The sequence below is a fragment of the Haliotis rufescens genome, unplaced genomic scaffold (genome assembly GCF_023055435.1).
Source record: "Haliotis rufescens isolate VD_foot unplaced genomic scaffold, xgHalRufe1.0.p SCAF_1, whole genome shotgun sequence".
NCBI classification, from domain to species: domain Eukaryota; kingdom Metazoa; phylum Mollusca; class Gastropoda; order Lepetellida; family Haliotidae; genus Haliotis; species Haliotis rufescens.
The window spans coordinates 43,754,246-43,766,772 of NW_025963779.1; the positions used below are offsets into that span (position 1 = coordinate 43,754,246).

Genomic DNA, 12,527 nt, shown 5'->3' on the forward strand with positions numbered 1-12,527 from the left:
CACATATTGTGACTTCATGATATTTTGTGTAAACAATTCAGTTCCGAGGATGGCTACAATTGTCTTTCATTTACATAATATGGTACATAACAAGTTCTTGAGAATTGTAAAATTTCTTTTCCAAATATATCTATCATGACAGTTATTTGAAAATTGTATTTATAGGCTGATGTACTCTCTAAAAATCCATGGAATAAATGGACTGAAAATTGAGCATAGATAGGCCTCAGAACTATTAATATTTTCAAAAGAGCAGTCAAAGTGCTGTACCATTTCAAGGGCCTGAATGCAAGGTTGTCATTGCCATCTTTGGAAGAGTCCACTATTTATCGGGGACGTAGGCCTTTAAGGTGGTAGTTATTTCTAGCCTTCAGATTACTTCGAAAGAAAAATGTCCCTCCTCTTTCCCCTGCAATATCCGGGCATTTACAGTTAGGAGTCACAGGGTGTCTCCTGAAATCTATTCATGTTGGCCCTTCTTACAAGATATTAAAAATACCCAATAAGAGTACCAAGATTGCATGAAGTGAGTTTCATAAATCCTCTTAAACTAACATATCTACTCATTTTACATCACACCTACACCTTACTCAGAAGTCCTGTTCTATTCTGATGCCCAAGTCAATGCATGGGCAATCCTTTTTCTTAACGACAAAATGTGGTGGTGGTCCATGGAATGGTACAGGTTCTACTACACTAAATCAGAAACAGCTGTTCAATGATCAGCCATCAGTGCAGAATGAGATATGTAGCAGCTGTGAGTAGATGATATTGTGTAAGATTTATGGTTTTTTAAATGTACACCCATGAAGTAATTAAAACACTGATCATTTATTTGGTGCTTTTGACTTTCAAATAGGTGACATTTGGTGTGGAACTGGGGTTGGTGTGTTTAGCTTTATGTACTCGGAAAAGGTAGAGGCTAAGCCAACCAAAATGTGTTTGTATTGCAGCTTTTAGGCTAGACTGTGCATACGTGTACATGTAATTGCTGTTAAATGCCTAGTTATTTTAGAGAAAAAATATAACGATACTATAGAAGTCTGTGGGACATTTGGTTTTGTGTAACCTAAAACAACTCTCAAAGAAGTTGTTCATCCACAAATCATATTTAGAAAGGGTAAGATAAATGGATGAAGAAATTCATTATAACAGTTAGGAGCTTATATCTTATCCTTACTCAGTACTCCAACTTCTAAATGCCTCTTAAATAAATATAAAGAAGTCTATGGTTATCAGAAAACGACGAACTTCCACATATATAGTTGAATACAACAAAGACTTGCTAATTACTCTGTAGAGCTTGGTGCAAGATTCGGCCATGCAGTCATTGCTATAAGTTAAAAATTCAACAAACGTGAATATCTTTATAAATAATTTGCGCAGTGTATCGATTTTATAGCCTTTAACGTTACCGGTAACCTTTTGCTGCGATACTTTACACGTCTCTGAAATCATATAATAGCAATATTTTCTTTGTTGTCACACATTCTCATACAACCCGTGAAACATGTTCATCACAGGCGCGGGGAGAAACTGGTGGAGCAAGACCAGAGAAATGTTACGGAGGTGAACCGCACAAACATAAATAGTAATGTCCTTTGTGAAGTAACACTGTTCCCAACCATGTACTAGACATGAACGTTTTGGATATTCGACAACGGACATTGGATTACTGATTACAACGGACATTAGAAATGCGTACTGAGTTGATTGCTGGTCGTAAGTCGACTTGTGGCTATGGAAAAGGTTCTGTCACTTTTATTTCTTGTCCTTACTTTGATAATCGCTGATTATCACAAGAGTGAGTGAGTGAGTGAGTGAGTTAACAGTATTCCAGTTATATCGCTGCGTGTCAGCTTAATGTGGGAGGAAAGCCCGAAGTGATGCAGATTTCAAACGTTTACCACTTCGGTGAAATCCAGGAGCACGGGTATGGTGCTGAAAAACCTAGAAACATAATCGGGGCGAACCGGGATTCGAACCCACAATCATAGGTTTCTGGCGTGCCCAAGGGACGCATCTCTGCACAGCGAATCGCGGCGCCTAAGACGACTGGGCCACCCATGCCCCCGATATTTATAAGCGTCATCAGATGACAAATTAAACAGAAAAAAAATCTTCGGACTGTTAATTCCTCTCTAATCAGTCTGTCTGTAGACAAGAGTAGTTATTGAACTATCAAAACAAAACAATAGAACTGGGATACGGAACTTTGTATTTCTATGTCAAGTACACACCACTATGAACAGAGTCAAAGTCAAACTTGTTGCCATGGAAATGGCAAAAATATATATTCAAAGCACCCCAAAGTAGCAAAAGGCACCATTTGAAAACCTAGTGTTTGTGTCTGCAAATACCTATTAGTTTTAGAGATATCGATCCTACAAACACACCACTAAGAACAAAGGCAAACTTGTTGCCATGGAAACATGAAAAAAATAATTTTTGAAAATTTCTAACTTTCCAAAGATAACACTTCAGCCCTTGAATAATACATGTACCAAGATTGGATAAAAAGTGTTGAATATTTTTTTTAGTTCTGCTCCGATTTAGCTAAGTCATACTTGTTTCCATGGAAAAAAATAATTGTGAAAAAATCCTAAATAGCAAAAGGCACCACTTCAGGATCTGTTTGATATATGTGCCAAGGTTTTTTTGTGGAAAGAGTTGTTATTGAGTTGTGCCCCGGAAACAAAATCCACCCCCTCATGAGACGAAGTACAAATTGTTTCCATGAAAATCGAGAAAAATAAAAATGCTAAACATTCTCAAATAGCAAAGGGCACAACTTCAGGATATGTTTGATATATACTAGTATCTGCCTATACGTGTTGAAAAATATTTAAAGGTTTTCGTATTACCGTCCAGAAACGAAATTATTCCGGACGGAGGGCCAGACAGGCAGACGAGGCGTCGACTATATCCCCTCACATTATATGCCGGGGGGGATAATAACTTTTACTTAACATGCATGCCAAAAATGAGTCATGCTGGTCAAGCTATATTAAGCTCTAGATTAATATTCCAAGGTAAGGAAGGTACCCCACGGAGCAGAAAGCACAAGGAACCGTTGCCCAGCGCAATAATGCCATAAGCTTTAAGCATACCACTCTGTGTTGTGGGGCCTTGCATTCTAAGTGTGCGATTATTGCAAGGCCATAATGCTAAGTTATGGAAACTAAGAAAGAAACTTGTAACATTCTAGTAACAACCAACATTTTTTATTGCCTCTCACACCAGGGAAGTATGACACAGACAACATGATCACATGTGGTCTGTATGAGCTACAACAATCAGGCCATTCTTATTGTGGAAGACATAAATGGCGAGTCTCTGAGCAAAATTATTGTCAATATGCACACAAAAATATTTAAAAAATAAAAGCACTCCAAGAATAGAAATAAATAAAATGTAAATAACTGTCAATTTCCTCTATAGAAAAATCTGATATATTGCATAGTCATGTTTGCATAGCTTACTTATATCTACATTGTTCCATATAGCATCTGTTACATGTAAATGGATGCACACATTAAGGAGTTCTGGAGAGGCCCACGTAACACTGGGTCTTGAGTTGAACACAGGGGTAACTGAAACAGTTCCGTGCTTGCAAAGTCCATAGGCACAAAGAATAACATCGTCACTGTAATATCCAATTGTCACTTGCATAGTAAACAGTTTGTCACCATATATGAAGTAATAGTAGTATATAAAATTGTGTAAAATTATCTTGTACAAAATATACAAATAAATATATTGCATTTGTCCCATTTAGGTGTAATTAGTACTTTGGTTAGTAGGCAAGTTCAGCGCCCCATGGTCGGTATGGCTTGACGGAATGGGAGTGCTGGTTGGCGGAAGTGGCGGGGTTGTAGATGGGGCCTGAGTTCGGCGACATCATGGACGAAACTGAGTTGACGTTAAGCGACACTGGGAACTGGTTGTGAAGTTGGGGCAGAGAGGAGAGGAGCGGGGGTGAAATCTGTGAAACTTGTGATGTCGAGGAGTTCATTGAAGGAACCTGGCCACCAACACCAGCAGTCGGAAGCCGCATATGTCCATGAATAGAAGCAGCGCTGTCCGACTGACTGAGACGCGACTCGCTAAACGACACTGAAGACGACACCCCAGAGTGTCCGGAGTGTGCAGACATCGAGGAAACATGTTCTGATTGGCCAACATGCTGTGATGTAATCATTCCGCTCATGCCTGACATGGTGGCACTGCCGTACTGAGAGTTGAAGCCAGAATGTGGAGTCATTGAACTCCAGGAAGAGTTCTGAAGTGAAGCTTTGGCTGCGGCTTCTCTCTGGGCGGAATAACACTGAAGGTGACTGAGCAGGCGCAGACGAAGGGGGTCCTGAAGGTCCATACCCTCTACAGCCACCATGTAACGCGCAACTTCCGCCGCGCATTCACGGAAGCCAACACTGCGATAATCCATTGCTACTGCATGAGGATCGAAATTGTATGTATTGATTCCTGGAAGAAAGAAAACACTTTATTGATACTTCATTTTGTCATATAATTTATTTCAATATCCGAGACACAATAAGATATATTCATTGATGCACATCGCATACGGCTAACATATATTCACTATTTGTGATTTAATCTGAAGGATATGTTTAATATGCATTAAATTTAGTTTTGGGGAGAAAATCGCGGACAAGCCTCGTAAACTGAAGATAAATAGAGGATAGTCAGATTAATTTACAACTTGATTAGGCTAAACTTGTCAGACAAGCTATTATCTGTCGGTCTCTTTCTGGGATACAATCCACAGACAACATAATTTGGGAGCACCAACAATTTATAACATGTACCACGCAAGTCCTTCGCCCAGTTGATCAAACGAAGACAAAGAATCATTAAAATTGCGGTTTCTATTTCTGCATGTCGTCTGCATTCCAAACACGGGGCGATTCTCGTTAGGTGCATTTTCCCGCCAAATCAACAGATTCTCGCGGACGACAGGTTTTGCTCGCTTGATAATGGTGCAAACACAGAAAGCATTCGTCGCTAAACGCCGACTGCCGCTGTTGTGTTTGACCCGGCGCCAAAATAAACACTATTTGATCGCCGGACACACAGATCGGCAGTAGATAGCACGGACAGCATTTGTTTTTCCCATACCTTTCTGATGTAGCAGCTTCAAATGATCAACTGTCATTTGTAGGATCTCCGCCTTCTCGAGCTTGGCTGAACCCTGTGGGGAGAGAGCACACTGTTAGCTTACTGCACTTCACTATTCACACTACTGCCCACAAATAAATACTTACTGCACTTCAGGAATAACATGTTTTACGAAGAAGAAGAAGAAGAATACGATTTATTTATCATAAATCACAACAGTGATACAGAGAAAGGTATAATGAGTAACATGTTTCTTATGGAGCACACGCATACCTTTCATAACATAATTTAACTATAGTATGGACATGACATCACACATATGAAAAAGTATGAACACTTAACAGTTGTAGAATACCTACAGTTGTAAGCGCGTAGGAACGTATTTCTTACACATGACAAATTGGGACGTTCCAAAAACAACAAAATGCTTGCTATCACCAACTGCATTTCCACACAATGTACGTTTTCTCTCTTCTTTAATAACAACATATTGCATAGCTTTAATATATCGCATGGCATAATGAGGTAGTAATCAGAGATCAATATGCAAATATATGGCGACAATTACATACTACTAAAAATGTTGGTAATGACAGCAAAATCTGGAATGTGTCTGTAATTTGATGGTGTTTTTACTTAAATAAATAAATTCATCATACAGAACATAGGTCTCTTTTGACAAAATAATGGCAAAAATGTCTTTCCTATACCTACCAATAAATAGTGATACTCATCTCCAAAATCATTAGATCGGCATAAAACAGTTTTTCTCTATCAGAGGAATACGGTGTCACCGATCAAACTCAACAGGTAATTGCTGGTTTGAAAGTCTTGAGTTGTACTGAAGTAAACATACATTTCCCAGTGTCAACAGGTAACGTGTTGTTTAACGCTAAAGCGCGTTACAAACACGTATGTTAGACGGTAATAGTAGTAAGTCTGTCTCCATCCTTATACGTATAATAATGGCATGTTGATGAATTTGCTTTAGAAATGCTCCTATTTTAAAAAAGACGAATGTGGCGGAAGTACGTATATAAGTATATGATTAGTAATGTTGCACTGACAAGGACAGCTTTTGAGGTTGTATGAAAGTTCGCACAATCATCATGTCTCGTGGGAATGGGAATACTGCGGGTGGATACAACCAAATCATAATTAATTAAACATAGCTCGATTCCATTTTGATTACAATTGTCGTCATTTATTCCTCTGCATAATCCAGTTTAAAGTAATTCCCTACTGACTGTCCTGCAGCGAACAACAATAGGTACAAAAGAGTTCATGCATGAGAAACACAAGGTTTTCCACTTCCATATGTAATTATACCTGTGTAAGTTAATAAAAAGATCGACCCTTGAAAGTACCCAATGAGACGAAAGCCATAATCAAAAGGAATATGGCCGAAAGAGAAAAAAATATGACTGCAGGATAAGTATGTCAATTAGGATAAAAGTGTCCCACTACAAACGATTTTGATGATAAAGCATTCTTCAGCGACAAAAAACACTTTGCAAGACCCTAGAGTTAACGTGTCGTCAGCGTTTGTCAAATGCCGGTGAAAGGCCGACGTAATTGATTTGTGCGTTTGTTTGCCTTCAGACTGTATTTCACACGCATCTTTTTCACCGTGGTGCATCTATTTGAAAACGCTCTATTGGTCGTTCGTGGGACGACAAGTCGAGGTCGTGGGAGCCTGCTGTACCGCGGATAGCTCGTCGTGTTTATTCCGTATGCATTTGACTGACTGAATGCTTTTGCACCGCGGCTATTTGGACTAGGGTTTAAACGTATATGCACAGAAGGCGAAAAGCTTGTCTACAATGCAGCAAAATCGATGGGTTTTTTTCTCTAAATGTTGAAAATATAGATTTTAATTCGACACAAATGCAAAAATACTGTTAGTGGATGAGGTAAAATTTAATTTTGGTTTCCTTTTGCAGATACACAACACATACATTATGAATAGGAAATAAAGGCATAGGATTCACAATGGAACGCTATTTCACACCTCCATGAAACTCCAAGCTTTCACTTGGTTATTCATTTGCAATGGAGCTAAGTTATGACATGACCATAGCGAGCGTTAGGGGTGGGGAAGGGGAGATAATTGATGATTTCTTGTTTAGTAAAGTTTCTGCTATTGTGTGAACTTTGACAACTGACCCAGCAGCATTACCATGTCGCAAACGATGGCAAAAGAGAAATCATTTCTATGTGCCAAATAATCTGTGAAAGCATTGTGAGAACGTATACTTATTGAACGTGGTATCTCCGTGATATTAAGGAGGACATCCGGTGGATTGGGTTATGGAAGGTTGTAGATCGCAAACTAATTAGTCCCAAGTGTATTGTCTTACAGGAAGTTATTATCAAGCATAGTTAGATATACTACCGTTGATATCAGCTCTGAATTACCAACCGCCCTAATAATCTAATGTCCCGGACAAGTTGACATATTGCTAAAATGGCCACAGGAAATTATTCAATGCACCTTATGAGGCTGAGGAAAAACTGAAGTAACAATGTTCGGTTGAAACTCAGTAATGGATCGCCCGAATACTGCAAGTGGGGAAAAAGATGCCATTCCAACTACATGACATAACGAAAACTACTGTTGCTAAACAGTCAATGTAAGCGTGTGGTAATATCGAACATTAATTACCTGTTTCTCAAAGGCAGATGGTACAAGTCTCCGAAGTTCCGATAAACTGTTATTAATCCTGTCACGCCTGCGCTTCTCTATTATCTGCAATGCGATGTAAAAAGACAATAATAAACATCATCATAAAGGTATAGTATAGTGTTATGGTATTATGTATATCCTGCTTCCTCTTTTTTCAAAACGATGGGTCAAAAGTAAGCCATAATTAAAGAGATAATTGGCTAATAAAGTGTAAAGGTGAGTGATTTGGGATCGATAGGTTGGCATCACGCAGTGGTTGAGTCATGCATCTATGCATCTGCTCCAGGAACCTGTCTTGAATACCACAGTACCACGTGAATCCCCGCCATGTCGTGTTGTCACGAACTCTCAACATGAACATGTAGTATTATTACTATGTCATCTGATAAATCACATCTCTATGTTCAAAAGCCGTGGTTAAATAAACAATGACTTACCCCTCGTCTTTTCTTCCTGTCCGTAATCTGGCAGCTCTGTGACGGGGATCTAAAAGATAAAACAAACACTGTCGATGTGTAAACATGTACTAACATAGGAAACACACCAAAAGTTAGCACATGCGCATACATTTTCCACACAACTAAACTGACGAGATCGCGTGCAAGAAGCACGTGTAAAATCCACAAGAGACGAACATTGCGCATGCAATGCACCCACCCTGCCTTAAGGCGATCCTCGAATCCATCGTCGCTTTCACTGTCGCTCAGACTTCGCTTCATATTGGGCTACGGAAGCTGCAATTCAACAAACTAGATGAGAGCGGATGTAGGTCTTTCCTGAACGACGTTCGTTTTCAACTGTCATAGCCTGCCCACGCCGGCTCAATAAAACCTGGCCCGTGCGCTCCGATCACACCTCCCCCGGCCAACGCTCGATGATTGACAGGCCGTCGGTCGTTTACTATGGAACGTTTGCATACAACGCGGCCCATGTTGGTCATTTGATTGGCTGTCGCCTGCCTAAACCACGCCAGACGACGGCCAGGAGTTGGGCATAATTATCGTTAGGAGGAGCGACCCACACCTAGTCATGCATGATAATACCAGCAATGGAAGACACACTTGTTTAGATTATAAGTTTAGATTCATATGTCAGCTATATATTCTAATGAACATATCTGGAGAAGTTTCTTCCAAAATTTTGTTGAAATGTTAAAAATAATCATTGACACTAAATATTGTTGTGATGAGAAGTCAGCTGAGCGTGATACGTTATTCCCATTCGGGGCTGGCAGGTGATCGTTCATTGCGCTGAGCGCGCGGCAGTCACGTGTGTGTCCGTGGGAAAGCGGTGAGACGGGCGACTACAGGGTGAATGCAATGGGCCAGAGTGAGGAACCGGGTGACAGTGTCACTCAACTGACAACCGTCGATAGTCTTTGGTGATCGTATCAGGCGTGTGAACAACATCATACACTCATGATTTGTACACTAAATGTAAAACGACATGTTTCGAAATGAAGATGGGAATTAACTTGCACGTTCACAGAGGTTGATATAAAAGCGAGGTTTTTCGCCCAGACCGTTTAATCATCGCGTGAGTTTGTGGACGCTGTGAGCACCGACAGTGATATTTCACAAGGTATACATTTATGGGACCACTTTTATTACTGAACTGTCGGAAGTATTTTTATATCCAACAGAAAATGGAAAGCCTTTTTACGCTGGTACTCCACTGGTACACCCAGCTTTGAAGACCGAAGAGAACATTGGTGTTCTGATACCAACACCAGAAAGTTGTTGGCATAATATCTTCATATATTAGTCTTCACATGAGTAGTATATAATTTGTTTTTTTCTGTCGATTTATTAACGAGAACAGGCCACAGGTTACTGTCTACAGTTTGACATCCACGCTTCGATGGACGCCCTCATATTTGATGGAATCTTTATGTGAATTTGTTTTCGATGATGTATATTTACTTAGTTAGCCAGCTTGTACATTTTGGCTGTATAGTTCGTAAGGCCATCTTTCATTTAGCCACGGCATGGTCAACCTTACCGGTAACGGTATACTAGATCATGTGTAAGAGTGAGTGAGTGAGTGAGTTGGGTTTAACGCCGCTTTTAACAGAATTCCAGTTATATCGCGGCGTGTCAGCTTAATGTGGGAGGAAAGCCCGAAGTGATGCAGGTCTCAGACGTTTACTACTTTGGTGAAACCCACGAGCACGGGTATGGTGCTGACAAACCTAGAAACATAATCGGGGCGAACCGGGATTCGAACCCACATTCATAGGTTTCTGGCGTGCCCAAAGGACTCTGCACAGCGAATCGCGGCGCCTTAGACGACTGGGCCACCCATGCCCCCTCATGTGTAAGACAACCAGGCTTGTGTGATACAGAGATCTGTATACTAGATCATCTGTAAGACAACCAGCGATGTGTTATATAGATATCTGTATACTAGATCATGTGTAAGACAACCAGGGATGTGTAATACAGAGATCTGTATACTAGATCATGTGTAAGACAACCATGCTTGTGTAATACAGAGATCTGTATGCTAGATCATGTGTAAGACAACCAGGGATGTGTAATACAGAGATCTGTATACTAGATCATGTGTAAGACAACCAGGGATGTGTAATATAGAGATCTGTATACTAGATCATGTGTAAGACAACCAGGGATGTGTAATATAGAGATCTGCATACTAGATCATGTGTAAGACAACCAGGGATGTGTAATACAGAGATCTGTATACTAGATCATGTGTAAGACAACCAGGGATGTGTAATATAGAGATCTGTATACTAGATCATGTGTAAGACAACCAGGGATGTGTAATACAGGGATCTGTATACTAGATCATGTGTAAGACAACCAGGCATGTGTAATACAGGGATCTGTATACTAGATCATGTGTAAGACAACCAGGGATGTGTAATACAGGGATCTGTATACTAGATCATGTGTAAGACAACCAGGCATGTGTGAGACAGAGATCGATGTACTAGATCATGTGTAAGACAACCAGGCTTGTGTAATACAGAGATCTGTATACTACATCATGTGTAAGACAACCATGCATGTGTAATATATAGATATGTATACTAGATCATGTGTAAGACAACCAGGGATGTGTAATATAGAGATTTGTATACTAGATCATATGTAAGACAACCATGCATGTGTAATATAGAGATATGCATACTAGATCATGTGTAAGACAACCATGCATGTTTAATATCGATATATGTATACCAGATCATGTGTAAGACAACCAGGGATGTGTTGTTTAGAGATCCATATACACAGTTATGTGTAATATAAGGATACCGACAAAATCATGTTTGGAGTTATACAGTACGTTAGTATAGAAATCCTGACAATCGGGTACGTGATATATAGAGGTCCCGACAAGATAATGTGTAGATTCATCAGGCACGTGTAATATCGAGATTCCGACTACATCCTTTGTTAGACAATCAGGCACCTGTGATGTATAGCGATTCCGATTAGATTATATGTAGGTGATCAGGCAGTTATAACTCAAAATAATATAGGTTGTCATCACGCAACATATAAAAGTCATCTAGATGTCTAAGACCATCTGCTCACTCTCTGTCCACCGCGAGGCATCACATGCGTAGAATGACACATTTTCATGTCAGTGCCCCTGAGAGAACTGAAACAGGACAGTTCGATAGTGTTTTTGGGTACGTATGTTTTTTGGCTGTACAGCATCCGTCCTTTCACATATTTTCTGTGTTCAATTGTAAAACTTTCTTAAACCTGTTTTAATGCATTGCAGAGCTTAAAGAGCAATACTAGGTTCTGTTTAGTCTGTCGCTGGATGCCCAGCTACAAATGCGAAACCCTGCGAATGTTTTCAACATAGTGTACGAAGTTTCCGCCATGTCCAGAATTACATATTTCATATAAACTTTAATGCTTTAATGTTTTAACATTTAATTACTAAGAGTTTATACCATTTATGTGCTCATACAGCAACAATAGCCATCTCTCTATTCACTTGCGTGTTTGTCCTTTCTGATGAAAGCGTATTTCTATGGAGTACTTCTTGAATGAATGCTGTGTAACTCAGTGAACTCTGATTTATATGATATAGTAGTTTATTGACAGCTTTGATTTGCAAGGATTCGTAGTCACTTTCTCTAATTCGACTGTTAATAAGAATTGTCAATAGTCATATAATGTCAGTGTTATTAACATCTGGCAGTTTGTAATCGGGTATGAATCATTAATTTGTCTTGTCCAGTTTAAACGACCTCCGAAACATCAAATATGTTTTATTACTGATGAAAAGGTTCAGATTTCGCCCTGCAGTCTAAATCACGAAAATAATTTCACTGCGTTTCCCACGGTGTGAGAAATGTTTATTTATTTTTGGCTCCAATACACATTGTCACGTGACCGCACGAGTAGTTTCAGCCGGGCAAGGAGAAAGGAACCACTTTGGACATTCCATTGAATGTATTTTCTTTAAATGATGTTACTAGATATACATTTAGACTAATCTAGCTAATGTTATTCAATACTTATATCCTGGGAAGCAACAACTATGTTATTCAAAATACACCAGGTAGCCAGGCCGGGTCACTGAAGCGTTACGATGTAATTGGCGAGCGTTCATGCAGCATTGTGCGCGCGTCGCTCTAGGCGGATCGCAGCTTCGAAGGAACACTGCGAGTCCCTGAGCCATAATATTTTCCCTTCCGCCCAGTCCGTACTGTAAT

General features: G+C 39.8%; 1 protein-coding gene across 1 annotated transcript; it reads right to left on the reverse strand.

Annotated features, from left to right (window-relative positions):
* Window positions 1-3,208: 3,208 nt before the first annotated feature.
* On the reverse strand, window positions 3,209-8,693 carry LOC125380882 (hairy/enhancer-of-split related with YRPW motif protein 1-like). The gene is made up of 5 exons (XM_048396641.1): window positions 8,483-8,693; window positions 8,263-8,311; window positions 7,805-7,888; window positions 5,140-5,212; window positions 3,209-4,485 (listed from the first exon to the last, which is right to left on the reverse strand). The coding sequence occupies exons 1-5, from the start codon at window positions 8,542-8,544 to the stop codon at window positions 3,797-3,799; spliced, it is 957 nt and encodes a 318-aa protein (XP_048252598.1). The 5' UTR covers window positions 8,545-8,693; the 3' UTR covers window positions 3,209-3,796.
* Window positions 8,694-12,527: the final 3,834 nt, after the last annotated feature.

Excerpts from the sequence above, each read along its gene's own strand:
- LOC125380882 (XM_048396641.1), bottom strand. The coding sequence starts at position 8,544 with ATGAAGCGAAGTCTGAGCGACAGTGAAAGCGACGATGGATTCGAGGAT. Across the intron at positions 7,889-8,262 it reads ACAGGAAGAAAAGACGAGGG|ATAATAGAGAAGCGCAGGCG; the intron begins GTAAGTCATTGT and ends ATCGCATTGCAG. Across the intron at positions 4,486-5,139 it reads GAAGCTGCTACATCAGAAAG|GAATCAATACATACAATTTC; the intron begins GTATGGGAAAAA and ends TCTTTCTTCCAG.